Consider the following 16890-nt stretch of genomic DNA (forward strand, 5'->3'; position numbering starts at 1 on the left):
TGGATTACGTATAAAAATGGGCGGAAACACAAGCCTTACCTACTAATGATGGCCGAGTAGTTGTCAAATTTCTTAAAAAGACTGTTTTCTCGTTTTGGTATGCCTAAAGCATTAATAAGTGATTAGGGTACCTACTTTTGTAATGAACAACTTGCAGAGGTATTACAAAGATATGGTGTACATCATAGGCTTGCAACACCTTACTACCCTCAAACAAGTGGGAAAACCGAAGTCACGAATCGAGCACTAAAAATATTTTTAGAAAGATCTATTGGTAATAATAAGAAAGAATGATCCAAGAAACTAGATGATGCCTTGTGGGTGTTTCATACCACCTTTAAAATGCCTATTGGTACTACACCATATAGGTTAGTTTTTGGTAAAAGTTGTCACATCCCAGTTGAAATTGAACACAAACCATTTTGGGTGCTCAAGACTTGTAACTTTGAATTAGCAGAATTGCGTACTAACCGGTTGATGCTGATGAATGCCTTGGAGGAATTAAGGAATGAGTCAAATTCTAATTCTCTAATTTATAAGGACAAAACCACGAAATGGCATGATGTAAGGTTGAGGGGAAACAAAGAATTCAAGGCGGGTCAAAAAGTATTGGTTTTCATTTCAAGAATGAGGATTTTTATCGGAAAATTAAAAACTTGGGGGAATGGGCCATTTGTAATAAAAGAAGCATTCCCTTATGGAGCATTCAAGATTTTCAAAGAAGACAAATCAACATTTAAGGTTAGCGGGGATCGATTCAAACATTACAAAGAGGGAGTGATAGGCAAGGACAATGAAGAGGAAGAAGTGATCCTCGAAAAAGCCATTGAAATGTAGAGTAGGAAGGAGTCAAGATCAGGACTCGTCAAAAAGAAGCGCTTCCGGAAAGCAACCCGAAGTTTGGCTTTTCATTTTCTTTAATTTTGAATATTTTCATTTTAGTTTTCTTTATTTGTTTTTCATGGTTTTTCACTCATCATAATTCCCTGTAGTGATGGTTTTTGTGAGGGTAAGCAACCAACAAAGTGTGGGATGGCAATCTGTATTTTATAAATAAAAAACAAAGTAATATAAATGATTTTTTTACTGTTCCAATTTACATGGCGTGGATGAGTTGTTTGCACATCGTGGAAACTGATGAAGTATTGAATACGAGTCTTGAAAAGCATTCACGACGTGGAACCCTATTTTCCATGGCATGGAGTGATGTTAGTCAGTAAAAACTTACTAACCCTAAAAGATTAAAATCATTTTTCACTTTCGCCGCCACACGTCGTGTTTTCTCCCTCTCAAGCTATCCTTGTGATTCCATCATGTTTCTGTCAAATTTTTTTGAATCTTTGCTAAAGGTACGATATGTATACTCTAATCCACTTATAAACATTAGTTGTTGCTCGATTTTAGTAGTATTTTGCCCAATTTCAAGGGTTTGCGATTTCAAGATTTAGGGTTTTTCGATATAGGGTTATATATGCTATTGTTTAGTCTTTAAAGCTTAATTAGTTAAGATGATGCTAAGAGCAAAAACCTATGATTAGATTGGAAGAAAAAATGGCTTAAACAGGTCCCGAAATTGGATTTGTTCATCAGCCAAGGCGTGGCTATGCAATGTCCACGCCGTATAAACTAGGCAGGGTTGCGACATTTTCCTTTAATTGCTAATCTATTTGGATTTTTTAGGGTATGTTTGTTGCCAATTTGTGCGGATAATGACATCACAAAGAGCTCATGTTCAGAGAAACCCAAACAAGCCTCAAATATTCATTTCGTATCAATTTCCCGAAGATGTTGAGCTGGCTATACTCATTCGATGGACATCCTTCTTGGGATGGATTATGGGAAAAGACATTGTGTTGCCCCCAATTTTGATTTGGGACTAGATTAATAATATGGGACTGGGCACATCAGTTGAGCCATAACTTATGAAGGTTTTCTTGGGAGAAGGATTCAGGTTCACATGCACGGGGTGGAGAAGATTGTTTCGACTTCAGGAGTATGCATACACGGAGCTATGTGTAGAGTTCTTTTCCACAGTAAATTTTAAGAGGCAAGAGGATGTTAACGACCCAAAAAATTTTACTTTTCGTCTTGGTGGGGTTAGTAGGCGATGCAGTCTAATGGAGTTAGCAGGGAAGCTAGACATGTAGAACTGCTCTGAGGTGATCACTGAGAACTTCACTACATTTATGAGTGCGTGTCACCATATACTCCCTATAAATGTGGTTGATTGATTATGAGTATTAAAAGACGATTGCCAATGATGCTTACATGCTAGCCACAGCCGCAGAACGCCAAATTCGATATCCATTTCACAGATTCTTTCATCGGCTCATAACCTTCACAGTCAATCAAAAGAAAGATGGAGATCGGGTCCTGAAACTAGACTTGTTTTTCCTATGGTGTATTTTGAACCCAAATGTGTTTTGCAATCTTCCCTATACAGTGGCTGATTTCCTTTCTGCTAGGGCTGCCAAAATTCATGGGGGAGCTCCGATTTACGGGGGTATGTTGGTTACAAAGTTGGCTCGTTCTTATATGATATTTGAGCTTCCTAATGCCTTGATGTTAACAAGGAAACATGGGCGCGTAGATTGTTAATGATTTGGGGTCGGGAACTTTTTAGTTCCATTTGATGACCCAGTTGCAGTGCTAGGAGAACTGAAGAGAAGAAACAGGAGGAGGACAGCGGCTCAGGAGCTACCACATGACACGCCCATAATGGATGAATTACCCATGGATCCCTATTCAATGATGTCTAGGGCTTATCAGGATAAGATTAGTGTATGGATGAACTATCTAGGGAGGTCGATAGATGTTTTGATACATCATCTAGCTATATCCCGACCAGAGGATCTGGGGCCATCATTTACTTACATTCCTACGTGGAGTGAGCATTAGGAAACTAGGGGTGATGGAGCCGGGACGAGCGGTACTCATCACTCTGATGAGGATGAGTGATGAGTACCTTTTTAGGTTTTTATTTTGTGTGGTGTTTGAAACTGTTTATATTTTTGTTGGTTTGTTTAGGATGTTAGTAATTTGTTTATTATGTTTGAGTGTTTTCCTAGAATTCCTTGTTTTTATGTTTCAGATCTCGCATAATTTAGTATGATGGCGGTAAATTCAACGAATTAGGATGAGTGGGTTACAGTCGATTAACCGAGAGACGTGATGAATTTCAAGTGAGGAGTGTAATTAAATGTTTCGAGAAGAGTTTTGAGTAATAAAGTGGGCTTTACACCTTTAAAAAGTTAGAGATCATGTCTAAACAATTCAAGTGTGTCATCCTGGCTTCATATCCTCATAATTGCAATTGATCAAGAAGTTGTTTTACCTCATTCCAATTTCCACGACGTGGCTATTACCAGGCTATGGAGTGGAAATGTGTTTATTCGAGATGTAGTTCAGAGATAGAACACATCACGACGTGGCTTTTACTATGCCACAACGTGGATACGCACAACACAAGTTTTTGAATATTATGGTCCCCGCAATCTGAAGTCCGTTTTCTTTGGAAAATATTTTTTCCAATCTTGAACCATTTTAGAAGTTCCTATTTCCAGCATTTACACGAGATGTTAGAAAGTTTCCACTAATTCCATATTCGTCCTCGCCACTACTATCCCAGGGAGTCTATTCTTTTTTCTCCATTTTATTGTTTTTATATGTTTTATTTTATGTATACAATGGGGACATTGTATGAAATAAGCGTGGAGTAGGGGTCGAAAAAGGATTTCAAGCTTTAAAAAGTTTTTATTAAAATTGCTAGATTTTAAAATTTTGAGTATATTATACATACTTGCAAAAATAGTTTATCTTGAAAAATCTAGTATATTTTAATTTTGATATCATTGTGTTAGGACTAGTTTGCTAGTGTTGTGGGGGGTGATTCAATGAGAACTCTATGATTTAGTTTAGTTAATTTGTTATAATATATTTGTGGCTTCCCATTCCTAGTTAAATCATGAGATAAAAATGCAACCTTGTGTAGTTTGGGAGACATAATCAGTTTTTCTTTGTGAATATCTAGACCTAATAAAAATTATACCGGTGACAATTTATCTCCTGGGTCCTTTCTGTTAAAATAAAGCGAGTTAATTTTCCAAGTATATATGTTTAATTTTTGCTTTTCGAGTCTAGTTAAATATATAAAAAAAATAATTAAAAATTTAGGAGTGGGACCAATATGTGGCCTTTGAGACTTGGTAAGTATCCCCTGGGGGGATATTTATATCTATCCACCTAATTATAAAAAGTTTGGATAGATGGAAAGAAAATTGCTACATGGGTTTCATCGAAAGTCATGAGTTTCGTTAGTGGCCTAAAGAATTTCGAGTACTTCAATGAATTTCTTAGAAAGTCATGACTTATAGTATATTAGCAATAAATTTAAAATTATTTGCTTGTTTCTATGAGAAAGTGAAAGTTGTGAAAACTAAAAAATGGAAAAGTTGTGAAAAAAATAAAAGATAAAAAAAGTCATGAGTTCCATTAGTGGCCTAAAAAACTTCGAGCACTTCAATGAGTTTCTTAGATAGTCGCGAACTATAGTATATTAGCAATAAAGTTAAAGTTATTTGCTTGTTTTTATGAGAAAGTGAAAGTTGTGAAAATGAAAAAAAATGGAAAAAGTTGTGAAAATGAAAAAAAATGGAAAAAGTTGTGAAAAAAATAAAAGATAAAAAAATGAAAAAGGGAAAAAGTTCCAAAAAAAAAAAGTTGTAGTATAGTTATTATTTAGGATAACCGTATTATATATTATTTTTCTTTCAAATTCGTTTCACCTTGAATTTGGTAATAACTTTTGAAATGAAAGGGGTAAATAAAAGGGCATAGGTGGTAAGAATGTCAAAAATGAAAGTTATTCAAACTAAGTGAGAAGCGTTTATGAGGATTGTTAGTATTTAGGACTTAGGGAGTACTTAGGATATTTTAGACACAAATATATATACATTGAGGTGATGCATAATTAGTGAGTTCAATTTGGATTGTTTTGTGCAATATTGGTAGGCAATGTTTTTGTAACATCCGGGATTTACCAGGTATAAATATTAATTTATCTTATTGAGTAATGAGTTATTTTGGTTTGGGCCATGATCGTTTGGCTTAAAGAATTGGGCTGAGAAGAGCATTACGAGGGGCGTACCATGCCAGGTACGCTCAGCGTCCTCAAGGGATTTGGGCGGGGAGGCCATGCATGTGCGCCCGGCGTACCAAAGGGTACGCGCAGCGTACGCACGCAGATTCTAAAATCCTAACTTTTAGGGTTTGATCCCTATATAAAGGACTTTATGCCTTTAGTCCAGCCACCACGAAAACCCTAACCCATATTTGTGTGTTCTTGTGATTTGGAAGCCATTTGAGAGCATCTTGGTGTAGTTTTGGTGTTTTGGAAGAGAAAGGAGCTTGAAGAAGGAGCAAGGATTCAAAAGGAGCTTGTAGATCCAGGAGATTGGCACCATTTCTGACTCATTTGAGGTATCAAGCTTCAAACTTTATCATTGCATGCTTAGATTTGATGTTGGGGTGTTTTATGCCACTTTTGGACTCCATTGTTGAGGCTTCTTGCATCTTGATGGTTTCAGACCCTAAGAGATGTCCTTTTGGGCTCTTAGAAGCACTACGAGTCATAAAAACTGGACCTTGATGGTTAAGCCACAACCATGCAAGTGTTTGATGGTCATAAAGTTTGTTAAAGGACCAAAATCATGTTTTGACCTCTAACCATGCATGCAAGCACATAAAGTTTGTGACTTTATGGATTAGGAAGTCTTAAAGGACCTGGATCTACATTTTGGATGTGAAGACTTAATGGATTAAGTCACAAATGAAGTCCCAAGAAAGTTGGCCAGTACGCTAAGCGTACACCCTGGTACGCTGCGCGTACTGGGTAAACTTCCCGTTTTCGGTCAAGGCCAGCGTACGTTGGTCGTACGTACCAGGTACGTCGCGCGTACGCATGCAGAGTAGCTACATTGGGCTTTTTGGGCCTTAGAGGACTGGGCATGGACTATTGGGCCCCGTGGCCCGCTGTGGAGAATAGTTTTAGGCCTGGGAATTTTGAATTAGAGTATTAGGCCTAGTGGGCCATGTTGGGACTTTTGAGATTATTATTTGGGCTAAGGACTTTTGGAATTGAATTGAGCTCATTTGAGGAATACGGACCAATTTAGAAAATTGGGCCATTAGTGGGCCCTTAGGGAGCCTTTGATTGGCCATAGGCGGACTGGGTATAATAAGTTAGAATTGGGCCTTAGGAATGGTTCAAATTAGGCCAAGGGGGGGGGGGGGTAAAATGGTCATTTTACCCTAAATAGTATCATAGATTATGATTTAGTGTTGCTATGATTATGATAGTCGGGAGTCATCGGATCAACTGTTAGAGATTACTTTCTTGGAGATTCGACACTCAGCTTTACAAGGTGAGTTACCTTCCAGTAGAAGTGGGTCTAGGGCCACAATGTCGGCCCACTAGCAGGATTTTTTGGTTAGATGATTGTCTTTGTGATAATTATCTGCTATGTTTCCATGTGTTATTTGTGTGCTAGAATGCTCTATTATATATGTTGGTAGTGGTAGGGGAAATAGTTCCCAGATACCGGTTGAAAGATACCAAAGGGTTCGTTAGAACCCATGCATGCCTAGCAGTCTGTTTCTGGTTATGTTCTGTTATTATGTGATAGTGGTAAGGGTGTAATAGCCCCATTTACCGGTTGAAAGATACCGAAGGCAGATACCAGTTGAAAGATACTGAAGGCAGTTACCGGTTGAAAGATGCCGAAGGTCGTACCGGTTGAAAGATATCGATGGCAGTTACCGGTTGAAAGATATTGAGGGTGTTATGTTGTATGTGGTATGATGGGGGAACTCACTAAGCTTCGTGCTTACGGTTTACAATTTTCGTTTTAGGTCCCTCTTCTTCCAGGGGAAAGGAGCCGGCTTGACTGCAGCGCATCGCACACACACACTATTTCTGCCTATGAGCTTCCTGGGATTTTGTACTCTGACATTGTCTATCATGATATGTATTTGCTACTGATACTCTGATTTTGGTTAGGATCGATATTATGGTGGTTTTTAGACAAACGGGTTTTATAATTAATAATTTAAAATGAAAATTTTGGCCCTAAATTTTGGGATGTTACAGTTTTGATGTGATGTATTGAAATAAAGTTTTGCTTGAGGGCAAGAAAAAGACAAGTGTGGGGTGTTTTGATATTGCTCCATTTGTTCATATAGTTCATGCATTATTTTGGTATTTTTAGTCATATTTAGTCTTAATTATAGATAAAAGGTTCTTATAATGTTTAAAATGTGTTTTGTAGCAGCGAAGAAATGCACGGGAACAAAAGGAATGAAAGTGCAATGGTGGAACGGAATTGTTGGAGTCGGTCAACTAAAGCACAAAGATGGAATTTTGAAGGCTCCACAACTTGGATATGAGAATTCCATGGCATGGAAAATGGAGTTTCCCCATCTAAAATGTGTCAGATGGATCGATGATGCTGACTTGATGGGCACACGTTTAAATCCTTTTCTACAGCGTGATAATCTAATTGTCACGGCGTGGAACTTGTTTTGGAAAATATAAAAAACGTTTTTGTATCTTAACCTAACTTATGCAACAATTCTAATCTGACTAGAGACAATCTGAGAACCCTTTTTGGAGCTGTAGAAATCAGAGTTCGTTTAAGAATCTAGTTTTGAAGAGATTGAAGGTAAGGTTACGTTTAATTACATCGGTTTGTTTTGTTTCAATCATGAAGTCTAAAGTTTACTTTGCTTTTATTCGTTTCTCTGTAATCATTATGGGCAAAAAGCCTTAACTTTCATTTAGGGTAGAGAATTTTTGGAACTATGGTTTGATTCTTTGATTTCGAATTTTAATCTAGTTAATTATTTGTTATGTTAACTTTTTAAAAGATCCTTATGTGTAAAAGTGATAATCTTTTATGTTTATTTTTTAGTATTATTGAGATTAGATGATCATTTTATCTTGATTGCTTGAATCATATGAGCACTATGATCATTAGGGTTGTATGACTGGGACTTTGATCATAAGCCTTTGGTTAAATAGAAAAAGTTGGTAACTTTAATGTGTAAGCATATATGTGTTGATCATTCATGTATATAATTGAAATTATGATCATTAATGTCAATTTTTAATTCAAGTCTTTCATAACTCAAACTTAATACTGATTTATATAATTATTCGTTCACCTGATCACTTAGTTGCTATTTATGTTAAATCAATGGATTGGTAATATGATCATTATTACTCTTCATAATAGGAATCGATAATCAAAGAAATTAGAGCCATTGAGTTATCGTTAGAATCAACCATAGGGACTTAGCTAATCAAACCAAAGCGAAATTTCTCTTTAATACTTTTCTTTGAAATAGTTTTTTTGTTTGAATCCAGTTTAAGTTGCTTTTTGTGTTTAGAAAGTTGAATGTTACTAAGTTTTCTGAACTTGCAAAATCAGAATCAACCCGATCTCGTTTATTTAATTAGTTAGCTTTTAGCAAATATTTTAATCTATAATCATTCTCGTTCCCCAAGTGTTCGACAACCCGTACTTACCATTTCTATATTACCATACGAATAGGTACACTTGCATAGTTGTTTGGTGATAGTAGTGGATAATAAGCGCAAATTATAAATATAAAACAAGTATAATAAATACACACCAACTACTAAACTTTAAATATAAGATATTCGTTTATAATTTATCGTTGTTAAAGTTATTAAAATGAAGTTTTATTTGGAACCTAAAGAACCTTATACGAGAGATATGATTTTTACAAAAGGTAGATGAATTTTTGGATGCAAGTAATATTCATGAGACCGTGTTTTTATAACGATATTTGTAAAACATATATAAAACATTTCTTAAAACATATTTTTCACAGTGAATCTCTTTGTAATTTGACTCATTAAGTTTTGGTGCATCTAATATAAAATAAACGAGTTCATTTCAACTATTATAAGATACCATATGGTATCTTACTTTCAAATGTGTAATCTGGCAAACAAATCAAACAGCTCAAACTGCAACCTTAGTTAATGCGGCTCAAAAACTGAAATTTTGTATCAAACAGTTTTTGGGCAATACAAACACTCTAGTCTTGTAGTACGTGTTTCCCTAATTCCGAAAATATAAAGAACGTCCAAAACGGAGTTCGTATGAAAAAGATACAATCGTTTTAAGAATAAAAAACTAGTAAAATATTATTTTACTAAAACCGTTTCTATCCGCCGAGGGACTTGCACAACTCAAATAGAAATTCTGAAAGCGTTTTTGGACTCAGGATATAGTCTAATATTTAATTTTATAATCGAGATATTTATAACAAAAATATTACAAAAGTCGAGAAACTAGACGTTCCGGGTCCGATTAAACGCGATTCTGTAAACGTAAATTCCCGGAGTTCTATAACTCGAACAATTTATCTGTTTGGATTTTTGAAATCCTTGAATTAAACTCTATCATTCACCATTTTCAGAAAAATATTTAAAATCGAGATCGATGATATACAAATCGATAAAATCTGTTTTGTAACATTTTAAATGTCACAATTGTGACATTACCGATTGTTGGTACCATAACTTATACCTTTTGACTCAAATATTCAACCATGTATTATTGTTTAAACATGAATTTGGGTATAGGAACTTCATTTCCGTGTATATTGTGAATCATCATGTTAGACTCGTCTGAAATGAGTGTAAGAATCGAGTTGCTTTATTGTAAATTAAGACGACTGCAATAACGTAATTTTTATAAACACACACACACATATATATATATATATATATATATATATATATATATATATATATGTATATATATATATATGTGTGTTATTTACTCTTGCAAATATCCGAATACATGTATGATATATAATTGTATTTATATATGAAAACTTAAATACATGTACACATAAGATTATGTATTGTGTAAAATTTCAAAAGACCAAATATACTATATAAATTCATACACAAATACATCTATTTAATCTACCAAATACAAATAAATAAATTATAAGTTAAAATTTAATTACAGCCAAATTAATTTGAAGTTTCTTCCACATTTCAATATATCTGAGTTTACATACAAACAATTTATTAGTAATTATACAATCAAAACAAAGAGAATATGATTTGTCATATGAACACCAGATCACGTCTTCAGCCTTCTTCTTCCTTGTTCTGCACATCGAAAAGAACAAGTAAACTGATTTGAAGTTACTTGCACAAGTTCTTCAACCCAAAACCACACTCAAAAGTAAATGATAAAAACAACAAAACCCAATCACTTCTCCAAACACCCATATAAACATGTTGATTCAACTTCATGGATTTACAGTCAAAATAAGAAGAAAAAGAAGAAGAAAAACTTGTTATAAATAGGAGCAACACTCCTCTTCATCTTCCCCGACGGTCACAGTCCTTGTCGAGCTCCAAGTGTCGAGTGAAAATGGTGACAAACACCGACTGCTTCCCTCCGTTATTCTTTCTATCTTTCCTGCCAAACATCAAACCCAAACATTCTTCCAATGATTTCAATCAAAACAAAAAAAAAGGAAGAAGTAGAAGAAGAAAACGACTTGTGAGCATTCGACCAAGCCACCACCGAAGCCTCGGTGCCTTTCTCCCCTCCTCATGATCCCACAATCACCAACGAGCCGCCTACTATCATAGTTAAAACACCCCATTGCCTCTACCACCGAACACTACCCAACACCAGCTTCCAGTCGTGACCCACCATCACCAAACGCCACTGTTGTGAAGTTCGACAAGCCATTGTCACCTCTCGCTCATCTCATTCCTTAAACCAATCAATCATCGAAGACGTTTGCTTGTCTGCTATTGACTTCGTGTCTCTTTTTCTTCCGATCAGCCAAAGAATCGAGACCCAAACATATCAATTGTAAATATTGACCTTACCTCCGATTTACCCTCCTTCTTATCGATCGCCGCCGCTCCTTCGTAACGGAGAGAACGTCGTTAGCATTGACAAGCTCCTTAAAAGAGGCGGTCACTTCGGATTCGAAGACGTATGAGTTTGTCCGGGTGACGCTAGAGAGGGAGCTTTCTATACGCCGATGGGAACTCGGCGGCAATACAGTCGTGGTCGACACCAAGGACTTCATACAAGTACCGGTTCTCAAAAAAAGTCATTGATTCGCTTCACGTTTCCCTCTCGCCATCATCTGCTTCGTATCCCCTTTCCTTCCTTGTCCGATCAACAAATGATGACGGGATGTATTTTAAGCCCTAAATTCATTAATGTTTGGACCATTAAACAAAAATGGTCCCTGTATAAGAATATTTTTCATAAAAACCCTAAGCCCTTTTTAAATTCTTTCAAAAATGACCAAATGAGCCCTCATTTGACAAAGCATTAAGAAATCAGTCTCATTTTTTTCAAGAAGTTACATACCAGCCCCTATAATTTGTTCAAGTTACAAAATCAGTCCCTCCTTGAATTATTTTAACCAAAACAGTCCTATGTTGGTTAAAATAAATTACCAAACAACCCCAAATAGTTTATATTTATTATGAAATGGACTCGGAGCATTTCAAAGTTCAAGAATTGTGGATTTACGGTTTCTCACGTCATGCTTCTCAAACAAACCGATTTCGAACAAATGGAACTAATGTTTCAAGGGTGAGTGCTTACGGCCCCTTTTTAATATTTTAATTATTTCAGGGGGGAGGGGATACATGTGCCAATATATTTTGTTTATACAAACCAATTACCTATTCATGCGAAAATACAATAAACCTAGTTTATAAAAATACTATTATTTAACGATTTACCATGTTGTTATAAATAAACTAGTGTAAACTTTTCGTATACGTGTTATGATTATTTTATCGTGAAATAACCATTTCACACAAAAAATACTACACGATACAAAATTATATGATTTTATGTGACATTGTATATTATAACAAGTACGTTATAAAACTCTGTAGTATTTCAAGGATTCAAGCTATTATTAAGCATGTTTATTTGTATGTTTAAGTACACCACGTTTATACATGTACATTTGTTCATTAATTTGAAACATTCATTTTTATAAAAGCGAGCACATTACACTTTAACATATATGTCAAACATACTCGGCTTTTATAAACCTTATATAACGATATTCATTATGCCTAGAACTTACCCATAAGTAAGATATGGCTGAGAGTTATTCACAAACTTTTTAGTTAAGGGCTTTTTAGTGAGACGCTACGTTATTCATTAGCTGAGTTAAAATACTTAGCATACCCACACTACTGTAACCGTTAATCTTCGGAGTGAGATACATATGTATAGATCTATACGGGGTTTACATCCACACCTGCGGTTGCTAGCTAAAACCCTCGACCGATCAATCGAAGCGGGTGATAGGTGTCTATAATTTTTACTACAACGTCCAATGAAGCGTTGTAGGGGGTACACTCAGTCGCATAGCTCGGTTATAGGACTCACTAAAAACATTAACTAGAATATCTCTCTCACACACTAAAACAATGGGCTTGGTTGCTTTAAAAACTATTTTTAAGTATGGAATTACTTATGTAACATAATAGTTTGGATTTCAAGGATATTCAAAGGTTTATTACGAACACAGTTTAAAGTATGGATTTACTTATACAAAAGATACATTTTGGCTTTCAAGGATTTATTACAAACACAGTTTAAAGTATGGATTTACTTATACCAAAATACATTTTGGGCTTTTAAAGACTCATTGCAAATACTGTTTTAACTATTATTATACGTACAAAGATAATACTTTTTAGACTTATTAAAAGTATTATTGCTTTTAGCAGAAAACCTGTAACACTTACCAACCTCGTTTTGACCCTCAAAACTACATCTATTCTCAGGAAATCTTTAAACAAACATTCAAGACGGATTGAATTACAGGTGACCTAGTTTACTTGCTGTTGTATTATATGCCTATCAGTTAAGGCAATTCATGTATTATTATTTGTAAAAACATTGTATTCAAACATCAAGATGGAATGTAAATGCTATTTTGTTTATTGTTGTACTTGTGCTATATATTTAGTTTACCTATGATCCATGAACTTAGTCGCACAGCCCGGCGTGTTCCGCCGCCTCGGACAGGGGTGTGACAGAGGTGGTTTTTGTAGTTTCTAGTGTCAGATGGATCACCTAGTCATTAGTTTGTTACAATACTACAAGATTTTAAGTATGAAGATTTGATCGAGGAATCTTGTGTGATAAAGGTCACCTAAGCATGAGAGGTTCAAAGCATAGATGGGATCAAACATGTCAAGTTAAACAATAGTTGTTTAGGATCCCATTATCTAGGAATTACATTTGATGAAATTGGTAATCGGTACCTACCATATTGGATTAAATGGATTGGATAAAGGTCACCTAAGCATTTACTTGTCTCGTTACTTGAATCCTAAACATTAACAAATTAAAGTTTTAGAAACAATAAAGAGGTATTAACTTTTAAAGACTGGATATTGAAAATACTAAATGAAATTTTGTTATATTCTGTAGATGACCGTTAACACTCTTACGCCACTATACAACTTGTATCTTGTTGAGTTTCAAGAGATAGTAACATTTGATGTTATAATTTCTAACTGATATCAAACCTTGAGATTTTTTCCTCAAGGATAAATAGATATTATATATACTTAAAGATCTCATTCTTAAACAACCTCTACCAACCAGTCATTCTGATCATGATGCTTGGCGGAAGCATTGTTGCGATGATGTTGATGTGTCTCACATCATATTGGTAATAATAACCTATGAACTACAGAAGGTCTTGGAGAATTCTAAAGCTTATTAGATGTTTCATGAAGTAAAGAACATATTCATTCAGAACAGCATAACCTACTTCAAACATGTTTAGTCATTGGATAAAAGCAAGGTCAAAGAGAATGTGTACTATAGGAGACTTATAGTTTGCTTAAGGGGAATACAACATAAACCCAAGAAACCAAAAACGAGACAAAATGATCAGTGTTTCTATTGTGAAGAAATAGGAGACTGTAAGAGGAACTACTGCTCATCTTATCTCACTGAGCGAAGGAAGTCTGGCATAACCAAAACTTTAGGTATCTATATGATGGAGCTATTTATTTTTCTACCATTCACTTGAGTATTTAATAATGCATGTGACAATAATACTTGATATTATGTGCAGATGTTTGGAGGAAATAATCAACTGATTGCGGACAAATGGTATTCCTTGGTGGATATATGACAAGTGTTGTGTGACAAACCGAAACTTTTTCCGTTAAAGTTAGCTGTTTTTCGTTAAATAAATTTCACATTTTTATTTGTTCCGTTAAATTTCTATGGTTTGGAAAATCATTTAAGTTTTATATAATTAACTTTATATACGAGTCGGAACCAAAATCACGCGAAAACCCGAGTTTCCTTCAAAAATCATCAAAAATCGGCCTGACTAGTGTTCACGGCCGTAAACCTGTTTATGGTGGGTGGACCCCACCACCGACCATACACCTAGCCTATATATATGAGCTCCTACCCCTCATTTACACTTTTCTGGCCGCGAACACACTTCCTCTCTCTTAAAACCCCCACACGAAAAACCCGATACATCTCAAGTTTTCTCTTCATCTAACACTCCATTCACCTTAAAACACGTTTTGGAGCATCTAACACCAACCTTTTCGTCGATTCAAACATAGTTGTTCTTGAGTTCACGGCCGTACACCCTTCAAATCTTCAAACCTTAAAGGGCCGCAAACCGTTCACGGCCGTGAACCTTTCAAAAATTCATATTTCCTTCAAGAACATCGTTCACGGCCGTAAACCCTTCAAGGGGCTGTTCACGGCCGAGAATAGTTCACGACCGTAATCCCCTTCACGGCCGTAAACCCTTCAAGGGGTTGTTCACGGCCGAGAACACTTCACGGCCGTAATCCCCTTCACGGTCGTAAACCCTCCCTAAGTGGTGAACTTAGCTGAAAACCCATTTTCCCCGATTCAATCGAGTCCCGGTAACATTCCTAAACCAAAAGCAAGTGTTTTTCCAACACTATAAATAATGGTTTCGCTAATAAAATACATTTATGTATTTAATTGTTATTAGGATCCCGTTAAGTGTCGCGTTTCGTTGTCCGACATTTCACGCAACCAACTGTGAGTTCATACCCCTATACTTTTATGATTTTTAATGTTTTCAGGGGGAGAATACAAGTCAAACACAAATGATTTGTGAATTTATACAAAAGGATTTCAAAACACTTAAAACTGATGCAATGGATATAGTCACACGGTTTCCACATTTCATAAAAATATTTAGATATTTTATCCCTTTTGTATTATGCTGAGCATAAGGGACGTTTTCGACTTACTACCAAATTGCATAGTTTTCAGATCAATTCATGAACCAAATACATAATATTCATGCAAACTATAATAGGTATAGTTTGGGGTTTCAATATACGGTATTACATATCAGAGCTCATACATTGCTAAACATATAAACTATGACAGACTTAGTTTATGATATTCTCGGGTAACAAGGATACTTTATTACACAATTATTTAAGTATAATTATTACTCTATAAAGTATACACATGGGTTCAAATACAATAGATCAATACATAACTGCACGTAAACTAGACTATACAGAATTGTGAGACTCTACTTCAAAATTATACCCTTTGGTGTACTGAACTAAATCCTATCATAGTATAACCAGAGTCTCCTAGAGGGAGAGCATGAGATTTGTGAATAGATCTATTCGGGACTGACAATCCCACACCTGAACTGCTAGCTACAGTTAGGCAGGCATGCATGGGGTGACAAATGTCATATATCCGACACTTGAAGAACGTCGTAAAGGTCACTAGGTCATATCAAGCATGGTTATACGACTCACAATAGTATAAACTAACCTTTTTTTTTACGGGATTTCATTCTTCTTTAATTTTATTTTCATTAATAGAACTATTTCATAATACAACTGTAGGATTCCAGGGATTTCAACTCATAGTTTTATTTTCAGTAATGAAACTACTATACATACCGGTGATAGCCAGGGTTTTTCATACAAAAAGGGTTTTACATTCAAAACAGTCTTATACAATTCATCCGGTGGTAAGCAGGCAATCAAGCTAGTACTTTATGGAACGTTGTAACAAACTCATATGTTAGAAAATATTGGATTTTCTTGGAAACATGTAAACATTTTTCATTGATTCATTAACAGAATTTCATTACAAAAACATGCTTATGAACTCACCAGCTTAATGCTGATACTCTTTTCAAAACCGCTTGTATTCTCAGGAAATCAGTAGACAGATACCTCAGCAGACTTTTGAGAAGACGGAGCATATAGAGTCTCGTCTTTATTTTGTTACTTTTGATGTATATAAATATGAATCAAACAGATGTAAATACCTTTTTATATTTATTCAATGTAATGGTTGTGTTTACTTTGATTACTATGATGTAATTGTTGTGATACTACATATGACGTCATCCACCCCCGAACGTTTCCGACGTTCTGGTATGGGGGTGTGACAGATTGGTATCAGAGCTATTGTTTATTGTGAACAAAGTATACCGAACCTTACATGGTATACAACTATAAACACTAAAGGGCCGAAGCGCTCTGAAACTAAAAGTATACTTTAAAATTTTAAGTATTTTACAAAAGTATACAAGTATACATATGTACAAGAAGCTAACATAGTAAGAACTACATAAAAGTATTTAGGGCGAGTTGGACACTGTGGTTAAAACTGAATAGTTATGTAATCATATGTGGGGCCAATATAACCTGATCAACTATATTTGTCCGAGATATGACCAACATGTGTTTGGGAGTGACTGTGGTGTTGCGACAAGTCTAAAACT

General features: G+C 35.3%; 1 protein-coding gene and 1 long non-coding RNA gene across 2 annotated transcripts; both read left to right on the forward strand.

Annotated features, from left to right (window-relative positions):
- Positions 1–342: 342 nt before the first annotated feature.
- On the forward strand, positions 343–837 carry LOC145121844 (uncharacterized). The gene has a single exon (XM_079057540.1). It carries the CDS (start codon positions 343–345, stop codon positions 835–837), a length of 495 nt encoding a protein of 164 aa, XP_078913666.1.
- Positions 838–1115: 278 nt separating this feature from the next.
- Positions 1116–3250, forward strand: LOC145118624 (uncharacterized). Its single transcript, XR_013713385.1, has 2 exons — positions 1116–1349; positions 1681–3250. It is a non-coding gene; the product is annotated as an uncharacterized LOC145118624 (long non-coding RNA).
- The last annotated feature ends 13640 nt before the right edge of the window (positions 3251–16890 follow it).

This window comes from Lactuca virosa, chromosome 6, assembly GCF_052849685.1.
Source record: "Lactuca virosa cultivar CGN04683 chromosome 6, Lactuca_virosa_CGN04683_v6, whole genome shotgun sequence".
Lineage (NCBI taxonomy): Eukaryota > Viridiplantae > Streptophyta > Magnoliopsida > Asterales > Asteraceae > Lactuca > Lactuca virosa.

What these genes read in the sequence shown, in the direction of transcription:
- LOC145121844 (XM_079057540.1), top strand. Translation starts at nt 343, where the DNA reads ATGCCTATTGGTACTACACCATATAGGTTAGTTTTTGGTAAAAGTTGT.